Here is a 17,476-nt window from a genome sequence, read left to right on the forward strand (position 1 = left end):
ATGGCCACCCCTTGCCCTATGTGGTCGATGCGTGGTAGGCGTCGGGGCGAGGGGATGGGGGAATGCCCCGTTGTCATGCCTCTCCCCCAGAACTTGAAAATTGAAGGAAAGGTGCTCGCTTCGGCAGCACATATACTAAAATTGGAACGATACAGAGAAGATTAGCATGGCCCCTGCGCAAGGATGACACGCAAATTCGTGAAGCGTTCCATATAAAAAAAAAAAAAAAAAAAAGAAAATTGAAGGAAAGCTCACCAGTCTGTAATGGGGGAAGCTGGCCATCCGTAAACATACCAGTCAGAAACACTAAGAGCAAAATGAGGGGTCCAGTCGGGAGACTCGGTTGTACATCCTGAATCTACACCAGTGGTCATGAACCAGTGGTTCTTGAAATCACCCAGGGGTCCAGAGAATCACACTTGAAGGCCACCCAGCCAGGACCCATGCCCGGATCAAAGCCAAGGCTGTGTCAGTAGAGCCATCCCTGCACCAGCAGTGCACCCAGACTCCTAGCCTATGCCACCTGTGTAGGACAGTTGACCTTCCAGCCAGGAGCTTTGGAAGAGCTGCCTCTGAAACGCCGGTGGCTTTTATATCATCAGGACAGAGGCTACCCTGAGCCTGCATCCCCACCATATACCTTCTGAGTCAGAGCCTCCCATTGGTGCATCTGATGGATGGACCCTGGGGCCTGTGCCTACCTATGAGGTGCAAGAGAGGCTGGGAGGCATGTTCCTAATTTCTGTCTTGAGGCATACCTTCCTCCCAATCAAATTATTGAGATGTCGACACTGTGACACGGGCTGTGCCATTCGTTTTTTGAAGAGAACAGTATATGTCACAGAAGTATGGTCAGTATAATATTTTTTTTAAGAAAACGAGGGACAGGTTTGGAATTTCCATCAGGGTGCAGCCAAAACTCCCCATGAGAAAGGATATCTTTGACCACCAGACAGCGAGTGTCTGGCCGATAATGGAAAACGTCTCACTTATAGCAGTCTTACTAGCAGCAAGTACTAATTACTGAGGCTTTTGGTGCATTAGGCTAGGAGGTGAAAGTGTGATTATTGTCCACATGTTACGGATGATGAAACTAAAGCACAGTGGGCTGGTAAGTCTACCCTTGTAGATGATAGAGGAGAAGTCAATGGGGAGCAGTTTGTGCCTTAAATCTTCGCCTGGGCAAGGAAGGAATTTTTGCCCATTAATTTGGAGCATTTTTTTTAGTTTATTTATTTTGAGAGAGAAAGAGAAAGACAGCATGAGTGGAGGAGGGGGCAGAGAGAGAGAGAGAATCCCAAGCAGGCTTTGCACTGTCAGCACAGAGCCAGATGCGGGGCTCAAACCCATGAACCGTGAGATCATGACCTGAGCTGAAATCAAGAGTTGGATGCTTAACCAACTGAGCCACCCAGGCACCCCTGGAGCATTTCTGCATCCAGTAGCGAAGCAATCATGATGGCTTCTCCAGCCTCTCACGAGCCCTTACTGACGACCACCTGAGTTCCATCCCCGGGCCATAAATAAACATAAGCCACTCTCTGGCTAGAATTTGCTTTCCCACGCTGTGTGTGGTCTAATAGGAGCCACATTCCCCAGCCCAGGAGCTGACAACTTATTGAGGGTGTATGTTACATCCGGGTCCGTGGCATCAGCTTACTTAATCGCCTCAAAAACCTTACTGTCCTTTTCAGACTGAGACTGAGTCTTCAAGAGCAGAAGTGATTTGGCCAAGGTCACATAGCTAATAAGTGGCAGAGCTGGAATCAAAGCCACATGCGCCTGGCATCACATCCTTCCTATTTGTCCCCTCACAGACGTAGAATTAGGGGACACCTTTGGTTCACGACTCATCCTTACCATTTGGGCCATTCATAGTCAACCTGACTTGAATTGGGTTGGTAGGTAGTTTTAGCGATGCAATAATCATCCCTGAAAATGAAAGCAAGGACTTGAAATTCACATCCATCTAGCACCAAGCTCGAGCTCTTGAGTGCTAACTAGATGAGTATTTTTCATCGCTGTGGCATTTCTATACTTTTTCCATATAAACTAATACATAGGAACTCCAGAGTAAACTTGGACTCCTGCCCCTTGCCAGAAACAGGCAGCTTAGTCAGTGTTGGGTATTATTCACAGTAAGTGGGCCCTATTGAGAGGCGGGAAGGGACGAGTCTGGGTCTGGATCTGCCTGGTTCTGGATCCTACTCTGCCAGTTACCAGGCATGCGCCCCATGGAACGCTGGCAAATGTTTAATGGCTGGCTTTCCAAGGAAAACAAGCCTTGATCTGTAGGGTTTACCGATTTCTGTGGTGTAAGTTCTCTTACCTCGGGACGAGATGTGCCAAGACAGCTCTCGTGAGCTCCTGTGAGCTGGGACAAGCTGGGTCTCAGTGTGCTGGGAAGTCTGTTAGTCTCTCTCGCCTCCAGAGACTGGGCATAAGGCGAGTATCTGCCTCGAGGTTTGTCCGAAGGATTAATGCCAAAACGTGGGAAAGCAGCTAGCACCGTGTCTAGCCCTGTGTAGACTTCCACTCAGTAGCACGATTACTAGCAGGGGCTCTGTTAGATCGCTAGATCCGTAATGCCTCTGCCTCGATTTCATTAACTTAAAAATAGTAAGAAAATACGTTCCTTGCCTCTTTTCACATTACTCTAAAGATCCAATGAAATAATCTACATCAACTGCTTTGGAAGGTTACAAGCTCATTAAAAAAAAGAAAAAAAGAATAATTTTATGAAAATCAAGTCAAAACCCAGAGAATGAACTCTTGCTAGGCAAAACTTACACAATGGAGTCATAATTTTTGGTTTTTTCCTAACTATGTTTTTCTTGAGTTTTCAGGCGCTTCTCACTTCCTGGGGCTAATTCTCATTTAGAAGCTGTTGACTTGGGAGAGGTCTGGAAACTCACCAGCTCAGTGAAACATTCAGCCCATCAAGAGGTTCTGAGAGTCTCTTGGGTTTAAATCCTTTTTATCTTTTAGCCCGCAATCCTCTAATCCTTTTTGTGAGGAATCTTCAATTATCCCCTGTTTTTAGTCCCTATTGCTCGTTTCCCTTTGAAAAGTGGGATTTCCATCATGTCTTAGAGGCGAAGGCAAGAGAAAGTCTTCCTTCAGCGAAGCCACGTTGGTTGCATAAAGATGCCAGTCATCTCTGTTCCTTGAGGTTCCAGTGGGGCATTCTCTTCGATTTGCTAGACTGTTTGCTCAGCCCTCTCTGTGATCCTGGAGAATGCAATATTCAGACTAGAAGCTTGGCATCTTCCATGTAGCACCCTTCTGCTTCGCCACTGGGTTTGGGCTTGTCCCCGTTCCTCCATATGCGAATAGAAATGCTTGGTGAATAGTTTGCCGACCCAAATCCATAGACTGACACTAAAGGTCACAGATCATGTCCATTCACAGGCATGGCCAGACCTCTGGCTGGCAGGGCAGCACCGTAGTTATGAACGTGTTGTGTTCTGCCGTTCAAAATCCTCCAGACTACATCTTACCCCTGCATCCCGCTGGGCGTGAGTCCTGGGTAAACTACGTAGGCTCTCGGTGTCTCTGTTTTTCCCATAAGAACGTGCATAATAATTAATAAGACCTACATCAGGGGGCCTAGGTTGTTCAGTCGGTAAGTGTCTGACTCTTTTGGCTCAGGTCATGATCTCATGGTTCATAGGTTCAAGCCCCACTTTGGGTTCTGCACTGACAGCACAGAACCTGCCTGGGATACTCTCTCTCTCTCTCTCTCTCTCTCTCTCTCTGTCTCCCCACCTCCTCTCTCTGCCCCTCCCCCACTCAGGCTGTCTCTCTCTCAAAATAAATAAGTAAACTTAAAATAAATAAATAAATAGACCTACATCGAAGTGTAGTCAAGAAAGTTCAGTGAGTTAATACATATATTAAGGGTTTACAATGTATCCTGGCTGACACTAAAGAAAAAAGAGTGTGTGAGCTATTATCATCATAAAGCAGTGTTTCCCGGGGCGCCTGGGTGGCGCAGTCGGTTAAGCGTCCAACTTCAGCCAGGTCACGATCTCGCGGTCCGTGAGTTTGAGCCCCGCGTCAGGCTCTGGGCTGATGGCTCGGAGCCTGGAGCCTGTTTCTGATTCTGTGTCTCCCTCTCTCTCTGCCCCTCCCCCGTTCATGCTCTGTCTCTCTCTGTCCCAAAAATAAATAAACGTTGAAAAAAAAATTTTTTTTAAATAAAGCAGTGTTTCCCTAACTTCACTCAACAGAAATTCATACTTTTTGCCATATCTGCATACCCCCTTGGGCTCTTATTTACTTATGTACACACTTTTATTATAGAGGAGATTTAAAAAAAATTTTTTTTAATGTTTTATTTTTGAGACAGAGAGAGAGCATGAACGGGGGAGGGTCAGAGAGAGAGGGAAACACAGAATCCAAAGCAGGCTCCATCCAGGCTCTGAGCCGTCCTCACAGAGCCCAACACAGGGCTCGAACTCACAGACCGTGAGATCGTGATCTGAGCCGAAGTCGGAAGCTCAACCGACTGAGCCACCCAGGCTCCCCAAGAGGAGATTTAATTAATCACTAGCCTCAACTGAAAACCCATATCACTTGCCCAAACAAGGAGCTAATGGCAAAAAAGAAAAAAAAAAAAAAAGTAGATAGACAGACAGAAAGACAACTAAACAATGTTGTTACATCTGACATCTGCCCGGACCCTGACGCCTGCCTAAGTCTTGAAGCTGAGCTCTGTTCAGCCTTTGCTGTGATAAAGGTTAGAAAGTGTTAGTGAGGGGTTAAATCCTTGAACTTGAGACTTGAACTGAGGCTTTCTTCTCAGGAAGGAATTAGAAGAGAATCTAAAACAGAGCTGCCTTCCATATTTCTGCTTTTTATTGCTGACTTGACGCACCTCCTAAGGCTTCTCACACACACCCAATGCTGTTAGGCACCCCACACTTAAGTTATCATGGGGCTGCAGGATTCATCCCCACCCAGTTCTGTGATGACTGCAAAAAAAACTCCGAGTAGTTTGATGGATATTATTCTTGAGGACTGCTTCTCCTCTCAAGCCAGTTCTCATTACCCAGATGTCCCCTCTCCAAATTAAAAAAAAAAAAAAAATGGTCCGCTTTCTTCCTAAGTTCTTCAGAGCGAGGCCTGGGTTCACATCTCCTCTGAAGTCCAGAGATTGATGTCTCGTTGGGGAATTTGGAATTGGCTCAAGGCCTCCCCATGCTGAGCAGCCCACCTCCGGACTCAAGGAAAAGATCAGACGTCAGTGTATGTTATAGGAATGGTGTGATCATGTAGTTTAGTTGCTGTAAAGTTTTATGATTAAAAGACCACAATCTATCCGATAGCATCGTCGCCCAACATGCGATGTGCCTGCAGTATTTAAGAATTAAGCTCCTTCCAATGAAGCACTGGGTCGTTATCTCCCACATGGACCAGTACCCCCAGTGGGGCGAGGAGCTCTATAAACAACAGGGACCACTGGGTTAGCACTTCCAGGGAAAGCTCCTCTCCAGTCCTTCCCTCCCACACTCCCTGTTTCTGAAAACTTGGGCTCTGAACTACCTTTGCCCTTTATCATAACTCAGGTTTGTTCTGTTCTTCCACAGTCTAAGGTGAAAGCCATCTTCCTAGATATTCCTTTATATTCCTGGCCCAAGGTTAAGGCTACAGCGATACCAACACAGACATACAACTCTTCTCTCTTCCCTGCTCAAGGCAATTGCAAGTTTTGCAGTCACTCACGTTTCTCATGCAAACTTTGGATTTTTCCCCCAAGCAAAGTAAATGAGAATTTCCGCAAGGCCAGGGACCCCACCGCAAAACGGACTTCAGAGTCTGCTTATTAGACATATGAGAAAGATAAAGCACAGAGAGGAAATGATTCACTCAAAGGAAATGCGGGGTCTTCGATTCCCAATCCATTTGGGACAACTCCAGATGACTCCAAGACAGAAAAAGGCACGTGACATTCACATCCCCTCTATAACACCCCGTCCTATGACCCCTAATGATTTAGCGATACTGGCAGTTTGTATCAACTTATCTCAAGAGTTACCATGTTCTTACAATCTCCTCCCAGTACAATGGAATTCAGTGTACTTCAAGAAACAGCAATAGTTGGGGTGCTTGGGTGGCTCCGTCGGTTAAGCGTCCGACTTCGGCTCAGGTCATGATCTTGTGGTCCATGAGTTACAGCCCTGCGTCAGTCTGTGTGCTGAGAGTTCGGAGCCTGGAGCCTGCTTCCGATTCTGTGTCTTCCTCTCTCTCTGGTCCTCCCCCGTTTGCACTCTGTCTCTCTCTGTCTTTCAAAAATGAATAAAGGTTAAAAAAAATAGTAAAAAAAAATAAGAATGATGTCAGGAAATAAATTCACTGTGAATGATAAAAACCTCAAATCCAGAAACTTTAGGGCAAAATAATTCAATGAAAAAAGCCACGGAACTTTGATACGATCTCTAATCTGTTGACCACAGTATTACTTGGGCAAGTCATTGCCAAGGAGTCCCAGTTTCAATAACTGAGTTTGAACCTAGATTCCATTACTTATTAACTGTGTCCCTTGAGCCAGACGTAACTTATCCAAGCCCCTGTTCACTCACCTATCAAACAGAGACAGAAACAGGATCTACTCCCTAAGGCTGTTGTGTGGGGTAAATGTTCTCAACAGATCTGTGCCCGACACACTGAGAACACTAAATATTGTTTGGAATTATCATGTGACCTATTTAAACATCCATCAACCCTGGACCGTCTACTGTAGAATTTAATGGCTTCTTACCTATATGAGAGGATTGGCAATGACCTTGCACAAAACGTTAACCCTAATTCTTGTTCTCTTCTTCCAAGATAGGCAAGTTGGAGAAATCATGTAGCCATAAAGGAATGTCTTAGGTGAATGGGGCTCGGGCTCTGTTTCTCCAGCCTCTTGCCACCGCAGTCATATCATGCATGGTCTTCCTCCTTCGAGTGTCGTTCACAACCCCAAATCTGCAACCTCACCCCCTTTTCTTCCAATAAGGAGATCTTTTATACATTCAGAGAGACAAGGGTTTTTGGGGGTTTTTTTTTTGAGAACCCACCATATGCCAGGTACTCTGCTGTGCACCAGGACATCAATAGTAAACAAAATGAGCTCTCACGGTCCTTACGTTCTAGAGGAAAGAGGCAGTAAAAGCAACACACCAACAAAAAACACGAGATCGTTTCTGGGGGTGCTGTGAAGGATGTCAGGCATCGCCATGATCGGGAATTAGTAAGTGGCATGGATTAGGGTGTGGCTGCCTTTATAGGGTCGTCAAGGGAGCATCTGAAGAGGTGAGACTTTGGCTGAGACATAAGCAATTAGAAAGTACCAGCTTCAGAGATCTGGGGAAGGAATGTGGCAGGCAAAGGCAAAAGCAGGTTTCTTTTTTTTTTTTTTTTAAGTTTATTTACTTTTGACAGAGACAGAGAGAGACAGAGCATGAGCTGGGGAGAGGCAGAGAGAGAGGGAGACACAGAATCGGAAGCAGGATCCAAGCTCTGAGCCGTCAGCACAGAGCCCGACGCGGGGCTCGAAGTCACAGACTGCGAGATCATGACCCGGGCTGAAGTCGGACGCCTAACCGACTGAGCCACCCAGGCGCCCCAAAAGCAGGTTTCTGATACAAGAAAGGGCTTGGCTTGCTGGGGAAACAGAAAATGGGGCAAGAGTTGGGGTGAAGAGGGTGAGGTTGAGAGCAGGGCAGACATCTGAGTACAGGGTCATGCAGGCTGCCAAGAGGGAGGCAACAGAAAGGCATCCAAGAGGTGTGAGCCCCAGGGAGAAGGCGTCGGACTAACGTCCAGACACTACTGAGTGAGGAGAACAGTGGAGTAATGCAGCTCAGAACCCAGCCTCTCTTTGCTTAACGCCAAAGAAATAAATTGCATGTTTTAGTCCTTAAAAAGGATTGCTCTTGTCCAGCACTTACTTTTGTCTCCTTCTTTTTTTTTTTCTAATTTTCTTGTTTAATGTTCATTTATTTTTGAGAGAGAGACGGAGTGTGAGCGGGGCAGGGGCAGAGAGAGAGGGAGACACAGAATCCGAAGCAGGCTCCAGGCTCCGAGCCATCAGCACAGAGCCCAACACGGGGCTTGAACCCACGAACCATGAGATGGTGACATGACCTGAGCCGAAGTCGGACACTCACCCAGGCGCCCCAACTTTTGTCTCATTCTTGAGACATGCATGATGAGCTTCTGTCAAGATGAGAGCCTATATATCCCCAGAGACTTTGTGGGAGTCAGTTTCTGGCTTATAAACAGGCTCTAAGAGTCTCCTAACACCTGTGAACTCCCGGGATGGGCAAGGAAGTGTGGAGCCTGGGCATCAACTTATTCCTGGGCAAGCCCCCAACTGAAAAGACGATGGACAGCTACCTGTACCCCATCTGGTCCCTTAAAGAGATCTGCCATGCCCTATTTTATGACAGAACTGCAGTGTTTGAACTCAACTTGAAATAGTCACACTAATGGGATCAAGCAAAAGTGAAAGCAGCTAATCAAAGAATTCAAATCCCTCCTCTCAAGATCTTACGTCCACTAACTTGAACTGCTATTTCCCCTTAAGTTATGGGGCGCCTGGTGGCTCAGCCGGTTAAGCATCCAGCTTCGGCTCAGGTCATGATCTCACGGTTCATGAGTTCGAGCCCTGCCTCAGGCTCTCTGCTATCAACGCAGACAGAGCCCACTTCGGATCCCTTGTTCCCCCTTCCTCTGCACCCCCCCAGCCCATTCTCTGTCTCTCTTTCTCTATCAAAACAAAAAAAAAATTATAATGACTCCTTGGCTTTCCACATAAGGCATTAAGTTCTATATAACTATTATATGCAAATCCCACATAAACATACATCCCACATAGATATCGTGGATCTGATTCCCTTTAAAAAACTCAACTTAGGAGAAGCCGTCTTTGGCCTTTGGCTCAATGCAGCAAGCAAGCTCTCAACACCGAAGCTTGAATTTTGGCCACATGTCCTTATTTGCTGGTAAACATCGGAGGATTCAATTAAGCGACTACACTGTGAGAGTTCGTCCTTGGACAACTTAAGCCTTGCACCATAATCCCCAGATTCTAGAGTTCACCGGCTTCTCAACGATCTACCGAGCTCATCAGACGATGACACGTTGCCCGACGTGATTGCTTATTTTTATTCTTGAAAACTTGGAAAACTTAAAAAGTAAAATAAAAGAGAATTTAAAAATGAAACTCAGGCGTGTTTTCCTCTCCAGGGTTTATCTTCTTTACTTCCTCCGTGCTGTTCATCTAATTCCCTGCCAGGGGAGGATGGCTGCAACCCAGCCACACACACAGACGTGCCAAAGACTCTTGCGAATCAAGTGTGTATTTCTCTCGACAACAAAGCCAGCAATTTTCAGATTTTCATTAAGCGCAGCCCCCAGCGAACCCTCACTACCTGTTTTTAATACCTTCCCCCAGACTTGCACATTTTGGAAGATTCTGTGGCATTGTTTCATAATGATCTTTTGGGGTGGGGGAAGGCATAGCAATGTCAAACCTCAGGTTGTGTTTAAGAGGCCTTCAAGTCAGTACCGATTCAGGATCCGCAAAATCACTAAAGCACTTACCTCCCAATGTAGGCCTTTTAAGGTCAGAAATATCATAAAATCACTCAGGACATCTTGTTCTGTTCGAGTGCCTTTTCATTTTCCTACCCTAATGGCAGCTACTCAAACTTCTTGAGAAAGGCAACGTTTGATGCTCACCTGGAAGAGATTTTCTTGACAAAAGATTTGAAGTGTTCCTGTTTTCTTTCTTTTCTTCTTCTTCTCTCTTTCTTTAATCTGAAACTTCCTATTTTTTGATCCTTCCTATGTAAGATACGAGTTATTCCCCCCCCCCCGGCCCCGTCTTCTTTTTCTCTTAAAATGAGTGGCACCTGCCTGTGTCGGTATGATTTTGGTGAGTGAATGAACATAATTAGCCTCAAATCAGCTCAACACGTCAGTCAACGTCATTAGCTGGGCAAACATTCTAATTTCAAGTACGCGGCTGAGAGTCTAACAGCTGAAACCATAAGCCAGTTCTCCTTGGGGATTTGCAAAAAAGACAAGGAGAGAAGGGGTCAAGAGTAGGCATTTGTCCTCATTATATCCCGGGAGGAAGGCATAGTGGATTTGTTTTTGTGGATGACACAGCCCTAAGGGTACCAGGAACCGTAGACAGTGATTCCCAAGAGAAAAAGAAGTAAATATCAGAAACAATGTCACATAGCCGATAGGATATGCACTTCAAAATCAATGAGACCGACTTCAAATTCTTTGTCAATGACTGTGTGACCTTCAGCAGGCCCCTTACCCTCTCTGAGTCTTATTTTCCTCAGCTATAAAATGAAGATTAAAAAATACCTATCCTGCTGGTTTTCCAGGAATAGTAAAAATTCAGTAACGATGCGGTGCCTGGGTGGCCCAGTCAAACATTTGTCTCTTGATCCCAGCTCAGGTCTTGATCCCAGGGTCATCAGTTCAAGCCCCATGTTGGGCTCTGCTCTGGGCATAAAGCCTACTTAAAAAAAAAAAAAAAAAAGATCGGTAACAATAGGGGCACCTGACTGGCTCCGTCGGTGGAACACTCAACTCTTGATCTCGATTTTGTGAGTTCGAGCCCCACGCTGGGTGGAGAGATTACTTACAAATAAAATCTTTTCTTTTTACATTCAGTAACGATATTCTCAGGATGCAGTAGTAAATTCTCAATAAATGTTAGTCTCTGCCCATCCCCCAGGTAAAACAGAGGCTTGAATATTTATACCTGTAGGACAGCTCAACCGAGTGCCACAGAGACAGGACAGTACGAGAGAGCCGATGGCACCTCACAAACAACAGATAAGCGTTTGCAAAAAGCGATGTTCTGTTCAGAGGGTGCCCCTTCCCTTCCCATCATTCCTTAGTTGCTTGGCAACTTTCATCCAGTCATCCCGAAAAGCAGTGTCACTTTCAACCCCCAACATCCAGATTTTTTTTTAAGAAGAACCTTTTATTAGGAGAAAATACACCTTTGTGGCGGTGCCATTTGAAGGAAGAAAAGTATACGTTTGAAAAGGCACCCCCCAGCCAACACGAATCCATCCGTCTCTCATTTAGTACTCGGAGATGAGACCTATCATAATATTTAAGTCGGTTTTGAGAACTTTTCCTTCAAAAGGGAAAGGGGGAGAAAATCCACTGGTTGACTACCCAGGGAGGCCAGGAGGAGTTCAGTTACCATAGAGATTTCAATGCTGGCAAATGGTGCTGGGGAGCAGACTGGTGTCTGTTAATTTTTTTTTTTTTATTTGTAATTTATGTGTGTTGGCTCATTCTCCGGGCCAGTCCAGATTTTCCTGTTTACCTGCCATTCTGTGTGATGCAAGTGACGGATGACAGTGCCACGTTTCAGCCGTGTCTTCAATTTGTAAACATTATTGAGGGGTAGGAGGACAGCAGAAACACGTGGGGAAGCCCCCCACGCTTGGTTTTTGCCTGATGATGGCAAAGCACTGCGGAGATTGTGCGGAAATTGCCAGGAGGAGAGAAGAGCCTTGCAAAATTCTCTACAATAATCTAGATGGTTCCAAGACCCATCTTGGTCTCTACAGAATCTGGTTTTGGGATGCCTGGGTGGTTTAGTCTGCTAAGCATCCAACTCCTGATTTCAGCCCAGGTCATGACCTCACAGTTCATGGGTTTGAAACCCACATCGGGCTCTGCAATGACAGTGCAGAACCTGCTTGGGATTCTCTCTCTCTCTCTCTCTCTCTCTTTCTGCCCTTCCCCCCACTTGTGCACACTTTCCCTCTCTCTCTCTCTCTCTCTTTCTCCCTCTCTCTCTCAATAGATACAAAAAAAATCTGGTTCTTAGAACTTCTTTCATGACTAATTACTATTGTTTGGTGAATGCAAAAAAATTGGAGGAAAGTCGGTCTGTCTTATCCCGTGGCAAACACAATCCTTGAAAATAAATGGTCTTTGCTGCCTCAACGGCTAAGTCATTGTCTTTCCAACAGTGCTGGGGTGCTGGGTGGGAGAGTGGATGTTACTGGTGTCTCCCAAGTCCCTCTTCACCTTTCCTAGGATTAGGCCCCAGGAAAACATCAGCCCCACTGGCAGCTAAGTGGAGACAGTGCCATATTAGCAAGAAAGGAGTAAGGAGACTAATCCTTTAGAGACACCATCCCTTAGCCGCTGAGAAAGGCAAACCTTCGAGATGGGCTTCAGTTGGATGTCAACTAATAAATACTCATTTCCATAAAATTTAAATGAGCCCAGTAAAATCTACCTCTTGCTGTGAGGAACCCCATCTCATTACTCAAAATAGCAGCAATGTCATTATTGGAAACCACACCCTCCACACCCAGGTGGTGGTGGTAGAGTCAGAAGCAAATGGCGCCCGGCCACTGCAGTGGAAAGAGGTAGCCAGAACGTTCGTGTTCTTCCATCCCCCCTACGACATGTACCTTACTTATAAAATAATCATCGTCAATTGCAGGGCTGCGTTTTGATTAGCCAAAAGACGCAACAAAGATTTCTTTTTCTTGGGCATACCTAGGCGACAGCCCAAATATTTAAATACCTAAACCTGCACGTGCGGTTGAAGAAAATTCAGACCTTTAGAGACCCACAGAGAAGGGCTGATTTGCCGCCCTTGGCTGAGTTGTGCGTCCTCTTTGAATTTTAAATGACCTTTAAGCAATGATGAGGTCTGTCTTGTTGAGGCTTAATTGCTTAATTACAGAAGCCGTGTTTCGGTAGACAAATATTTCCCTTAAAACCCATCTTTTAATTTTAAAAAGACTTCATTTGATTTTAGGCAAAATTGGAAGCTGTTTTATATTTTCATCTCCCACAGCGAAACTGGAAAATGGTTTAAACCAACGCGGAGGCCAACTGCGTTTTTCCGTAAAGCTTGAGTCAAGTCTCAGGCAGCTGTTACCTAAAGTAGTCAATCGATTGACATTTTTTCAGTCAGCTGAGCAACGCTCAGACTTCCACACCCTCTGGAAACCCAGAGCCCTCTTAAAATCCCCGGGAGTTTCCCAGAAACTTTATTTTTGTCACTTCCAGCTACAATAGGGAGGCAATATGGGGTCGTGATGAAGAGCTAAATGCTGGAATCATATTGCCTAGAAGGAACTGCTGAGCGACCTCTGTGCTCCCTCAGGTTACCCCATCTGTGAAATGGGGGAACCAGGTCCTACTTCATAGGCTTGTGGTTGGGATTAAATAGGGTAAACTTTTAAGCACTTCGAATAAGTCTTGCTGTGCAGTAAGTGCTCAATAAATGCCTGCCGTTATTAATTTTGCTCCTACTGTATTGCTTTTCGCTTCTCTTTGTAGTGAGCTCCACCATCACGTCCCTGGTGTTGACCTAAGTGGGCACAGTGCTTTCTCCAGAACGATTGCCCGTTCCCTACATCTCGACATGTTATAAGACAAACAACACAGTCTTGCAGTTTTTCAATCAAGGGTGGAGGTGATTAGAGCAAATAATGTGATATTTCGCTGGGGAGTGCTCCCTATAAGCATCACACATATAGCCATGCCATAACAGCTTCCTGCTCGGGACCTATATGATATCTGTAAATAACTGAAAAGTCCCTCTTGCCTTGTTTCTGCTCCTCACCATCTCCCTGCTCTGCGGAAAAAGCAAGACAAAACAGACTTCTGTCGTCATTTTGCAGATCTTGGCCCCAAACCTAAAGTCAGCCTTCAACTGTATTTACACAAGCAAAGATGTTAGTGAATTTTTTCCAATGCCCATGATAACACCTCCGGGACCTTGTTTGTTTCTGCTCCACCCCCTCCGTCTGGGTAACAAAAAGGGAGGCGATGACACTGTGTAAATTAGGCTCTGCCTCCCCCCACCCTCCCCCCAGAAGGCCACAGTCTGCTCCGGTTTTGAATGACGAAGGTTCGTTTCTTGCCTTCCTTCCTGGTGCAACGGTCATTTGGCTTTCTGGGTAGCCGAGCACCTGCCCTGGGACACCCCAAACCACCGCAGACAGAAAAGATCCAGCAGACACCTGAGAAACACTCCTTCGCAAATTGCAGGCCCCCATCAGCGCCCCCCCCCCCCCCCCCACCCCCCCCCCCCCCCCGCATGCTCCCACGCTTTCGGCTCTGGTTTCGGGTGGGCCCCAAGGGGATGCCTCAAATGTCTCACCTCGAACAGGGTTTAATCTCGAGCTCTGGCTCCTCCCCGGGCATCACATCGACACCCTATAGCCATGAGTTTGGCCGCCAAGTAGCAGAGGATCCCGTCCGCACGAGGCTTAAACAATAGAAGCTGTTGTTTGTCACTTAGCAAGGCAGTCAGTCCCAAGGGTCTGCTGCGGCACCAACTTCAGGGTCTCTGTGGCTCTCATGGCCTTCGCCTCGTGCTTGGAGCCCTCTTGCTCTGTGAGCGTCGCAACTGTGCACAAGGCCAAGAACACGGGGAAAGGCACCACCAAGCTCCTCCGCCCGTCTCCGCCAGAAAAGGGGACCCTTCCGTGGACCACCCCTCCTCCCTTTGGAAGAATCCCATTAGCATCTCATTTGCCAGAAATGGGTACTCAGCCACACCTAGATGGACATGAGGCGGACAGTCCAGCCCCCGAAGTGAGGAAGTCACCAGCAACCCGGTAGGACCAGCCACACCAGAGAAAGAAAGACCCGAGATTTATAGATTGGAAGTGGCCGATTTCTTGCGATTGACTCTCTCTGCCTATCAGCCACGCGATGCCAAGAGTCTGCAAGAAACCTCGGGGAGAAAAAAAAAAAAATCAGTTAAATATTTAGATGATTTGCCGACACAAGGAGCTTGCCGTTGGCAGCAAAGATTTATTAAGCAGGCTACAAAACAAGATGTCATTAAACAGTTTGAAAGCATGCCCTCGTAATTAAGAAGGGAGAAGCTTTCTAATTTGGGTAATGAAATCCGTGGCTCGGAGAAGCGTGCATTTTATTAATATTTATTGTGTGCCTACTGTGTGCCAGGTACTGCATGGGCTCGCTGCATTCAATAGAACCCAAAAGAAAAAAAATAAATAAAAAAGCCTCCCTTATGCCAGACCTACTGATAATAATCGCTGTCATTTATTGGATACTGATACTCTGCCAAGCACCACGCTAAGCATTTTACATAACAAAGGTTTGTCCTCAGGACAACCCTAAGAAGTAGTAATTACCGCCCTCAATTTATATGGAGTGAACAACAAACTGGGTTTGTCCGGGACTACGAGGTTTCCCAGGACACAGGAGTTTCAGGGCTAAACTAGAGAAATCCCGGCCACGCCTATAGCCACACAAGCAAAGCGGGACTGAGGGTTACCCCTCCGAGGCGCGTGGAGTTACCAGAATCCAGTCCGGTGCTGCCGAGGGGCCCCCCCCCCACCCGGGCCCCCTCCCAGGCTGCAGCCTGATTGTTAAACCTCTTCTGGAACCCCGAACTCTTACCACCTTCCCTTCCCTGCCTCTTTTTCCTTCTGTTTCGGTCCCAAATGCTAAAGAGCTGACCCTCTCCTTTTTGAGCTGTAGAGCTATCAAGAAAACCCCCCACCCACAGGGTCGCACTTGGGTGGTCTTCTAGGGGCCAAGGCCACCACGCAATAGCAGCTCTGTGTGGACTCTGCAGGCTCCCCTCGGCCCCTTCTCCAGGCCATTAGTACTTAATCGCCTACAGACTGTGTCTCAGTCCTGGTTGCACTTGAGTGTCACCTGGGGAGCTTTTCCAACGCACTGAAGCCGGGACCGTCTGAAGGGGAATCTCTAAGAGCAGGCCTGGACGTAGGAATTGTTCACTTTTCCAAAAAGAATTGATTGATTTACTTTGAGAGAGGGGCAGAAAGAGGTGAGGGGCAGAGAGAAGGAGAGAGAGAATCCCAAGCAGGCTCCTCACCACCAGCGCAGAGCCCGACGCGGGGCTCGAACTCACGAACGGCGAGATCATGACCTGAGCCGAAGTCAAGAGTCAGAGGCTTAACCGACTTGAGCCACCCAGGCGCCCCGAGTGCTACTGGTTGAAAAGAACCCGGACTCTTTGCGGCCAGAGATGACCCATGTTTCCAAAGCTATCAGAGACTGTTTCCTCTCTCAGTGGATAGAGAGGGTGGGAAGGGAAGAGAAAATCGCCGTTAATCATGGGTCTTAAATACAGCGCGTCCTAACAGTTGTGTGTCTGCAGAGATGGCCTCTCCCGCAACACAATGGGCACCTCGAAGGCAGACGCTTCATCTGGCCAAGAGCCTAGCAAAGTGCCCGATGCATCATGAATATTTGAATATTTATCAGATGGAAGAAAAAAAAAAGAGAGAGAGTAAATGACACATGTAGTGGGGAGTCGTGTTTGATCTCCATTTAGAAGGCTATTTGAGGTTCTCTGGGAAGACAGACAGACACAGTGTTCAAGCCTCTTGTGGGCTTTTGCCTTTTGTCTTTGACCTAAGAAGGGAAGTTCGGGAAAATGTTGATTTCAGGCCTTGTTCCCTCGCAGAGTTCACGCTCGGTCTGTGCATACGTGAGACCAGTGATTTGCAGGGTAATTCTGCGGTGTTGAAAGCTGATGTCAACCTCTAAATGGGGGGAAAGCAGGGCGTCTTACTGGCGATGTGTGCGTGTCCACGAGTGTAGCTCGAAAATAAGCAGAGGGCTCAGGAAATTGATGTTGTACTAGCAAAAGGCCAACGACACTTAGGAATGATCCATGTCGAATGCATGTCTAGCTGCCCTGGGTCACCCGGGAAGATCTTTTTTTTTATTTTTTTTTTTTTTCCTCGAATGTATAGAACTTACAAGTTTGAAAAATATGTATTTTTGCCTGGAGGGCAGTTAAAAAGACTTTAGTGTGTCAGCATCCCCAGATCATTCATATATTTTTCTGCCCACATATTTTATTCATAACGTCTGTTTTATTCTCCTTTATTTTGCCGACTTGCTGTTCGACATTACTGCTTTTCTCTTAGAAAACATCCCATTATCAGAGCGAGGCCACGTGGCTGTGGGTAAACTCAAGAGCGCTGTTGGGCGAGGTTAAAAATCAGGGCCATGTTTCAGCAGCTGGGAGGGCTTCAGGGTCTGGCCTTGAGATGTATTATTATTCCATTCCTGAAGCCTCACACTGGGAGACAGCAGTAGGAGAGGGTGTGGTTATAATAGCGAGACCTCGGCGCAAAAGACTGGTGGTCATGACAGGTCTCTGCCCGAAGAGAAGACCGAGGCTTGCTCACCAATGGGTGGGACAGAGCAGACCATTTAGAACATCCCACAAAATGGCTAACGGAGCAAAATGCAAATCACTTGTTTTTCATAAATTCTCCAGGCAGCTCAGGAATCACGGGAAATGATTGCTCTGAGCCGAGGGCTCAAAACCTACTATTTGTTCAAAGAATGACCGTCCTGTTGCTGTTCGGCTACTTCAGGAAGTGTTTCAAGGGCGCTGTGGGTTCTGGACTCCAGATGCGAGAATCTGAGGACATTAATTCTCCCTCCTGCC

General features: G+C 46.7%; 1 protein-coding gene and 1 non-coding gene across 5 annotated transcripts in view; both read left to right on the top strand.

The window, feature by feature from the left end:
- The window catches only part of TSHZ2 (teashirt zinc finger homeobox 2), a 456,301-nt gene that overhangs the window by 294,939 nt on the left and 143,886 nt on the right, over positions 1 to 17,476 (top strand). For 2 of the 4 annotated variants that reach the window (XM_040460027.1, XM_040460029.1), the window contains exon 3: positions 5,592 to 6,285. The exons of the other annotated variants lie outside the window; for them this stretch is intronic. Coding sequence is in view for 1 of the 2 variants with exons in the window: in XM_040460029.1 (XP_040315963.1) it covers positions 5,592 to 5,596 (5 nt within the window). In the remaining variant the exon portion in view is untranslated. Of the gene's footprint in view, positions 1 to 5,591; positions 6,286 to 17,476 lie in introns of those variants that run through there. 4 annotated transcript variants of the gene reach the window in all.
- Positions 112 to 218, top strand: LOC121020139 (U6 spliceosomal RNA). Its single transcript, XR_005785971.1, has one exon. It is a non-coding gene; the product is annotated as a U6 spliceosomal RNA (small nuclear RNA).

Source organism: Herpailurus yagouaroundi, unplaced genomic scaffold, assembly GCF_014898765.1.
Source record: "Herpailurus yagouaroundi ecotype Mexico unplaced genomic scaffold, PumYag 246, whole genome shotgun sequence".
Lineage (NCBI taxonomy): Eukaryota > Metazoa > Chordata > Mammalia > Carnivora > Felidae > Herpailurus > Herpailurus yagouaroundi.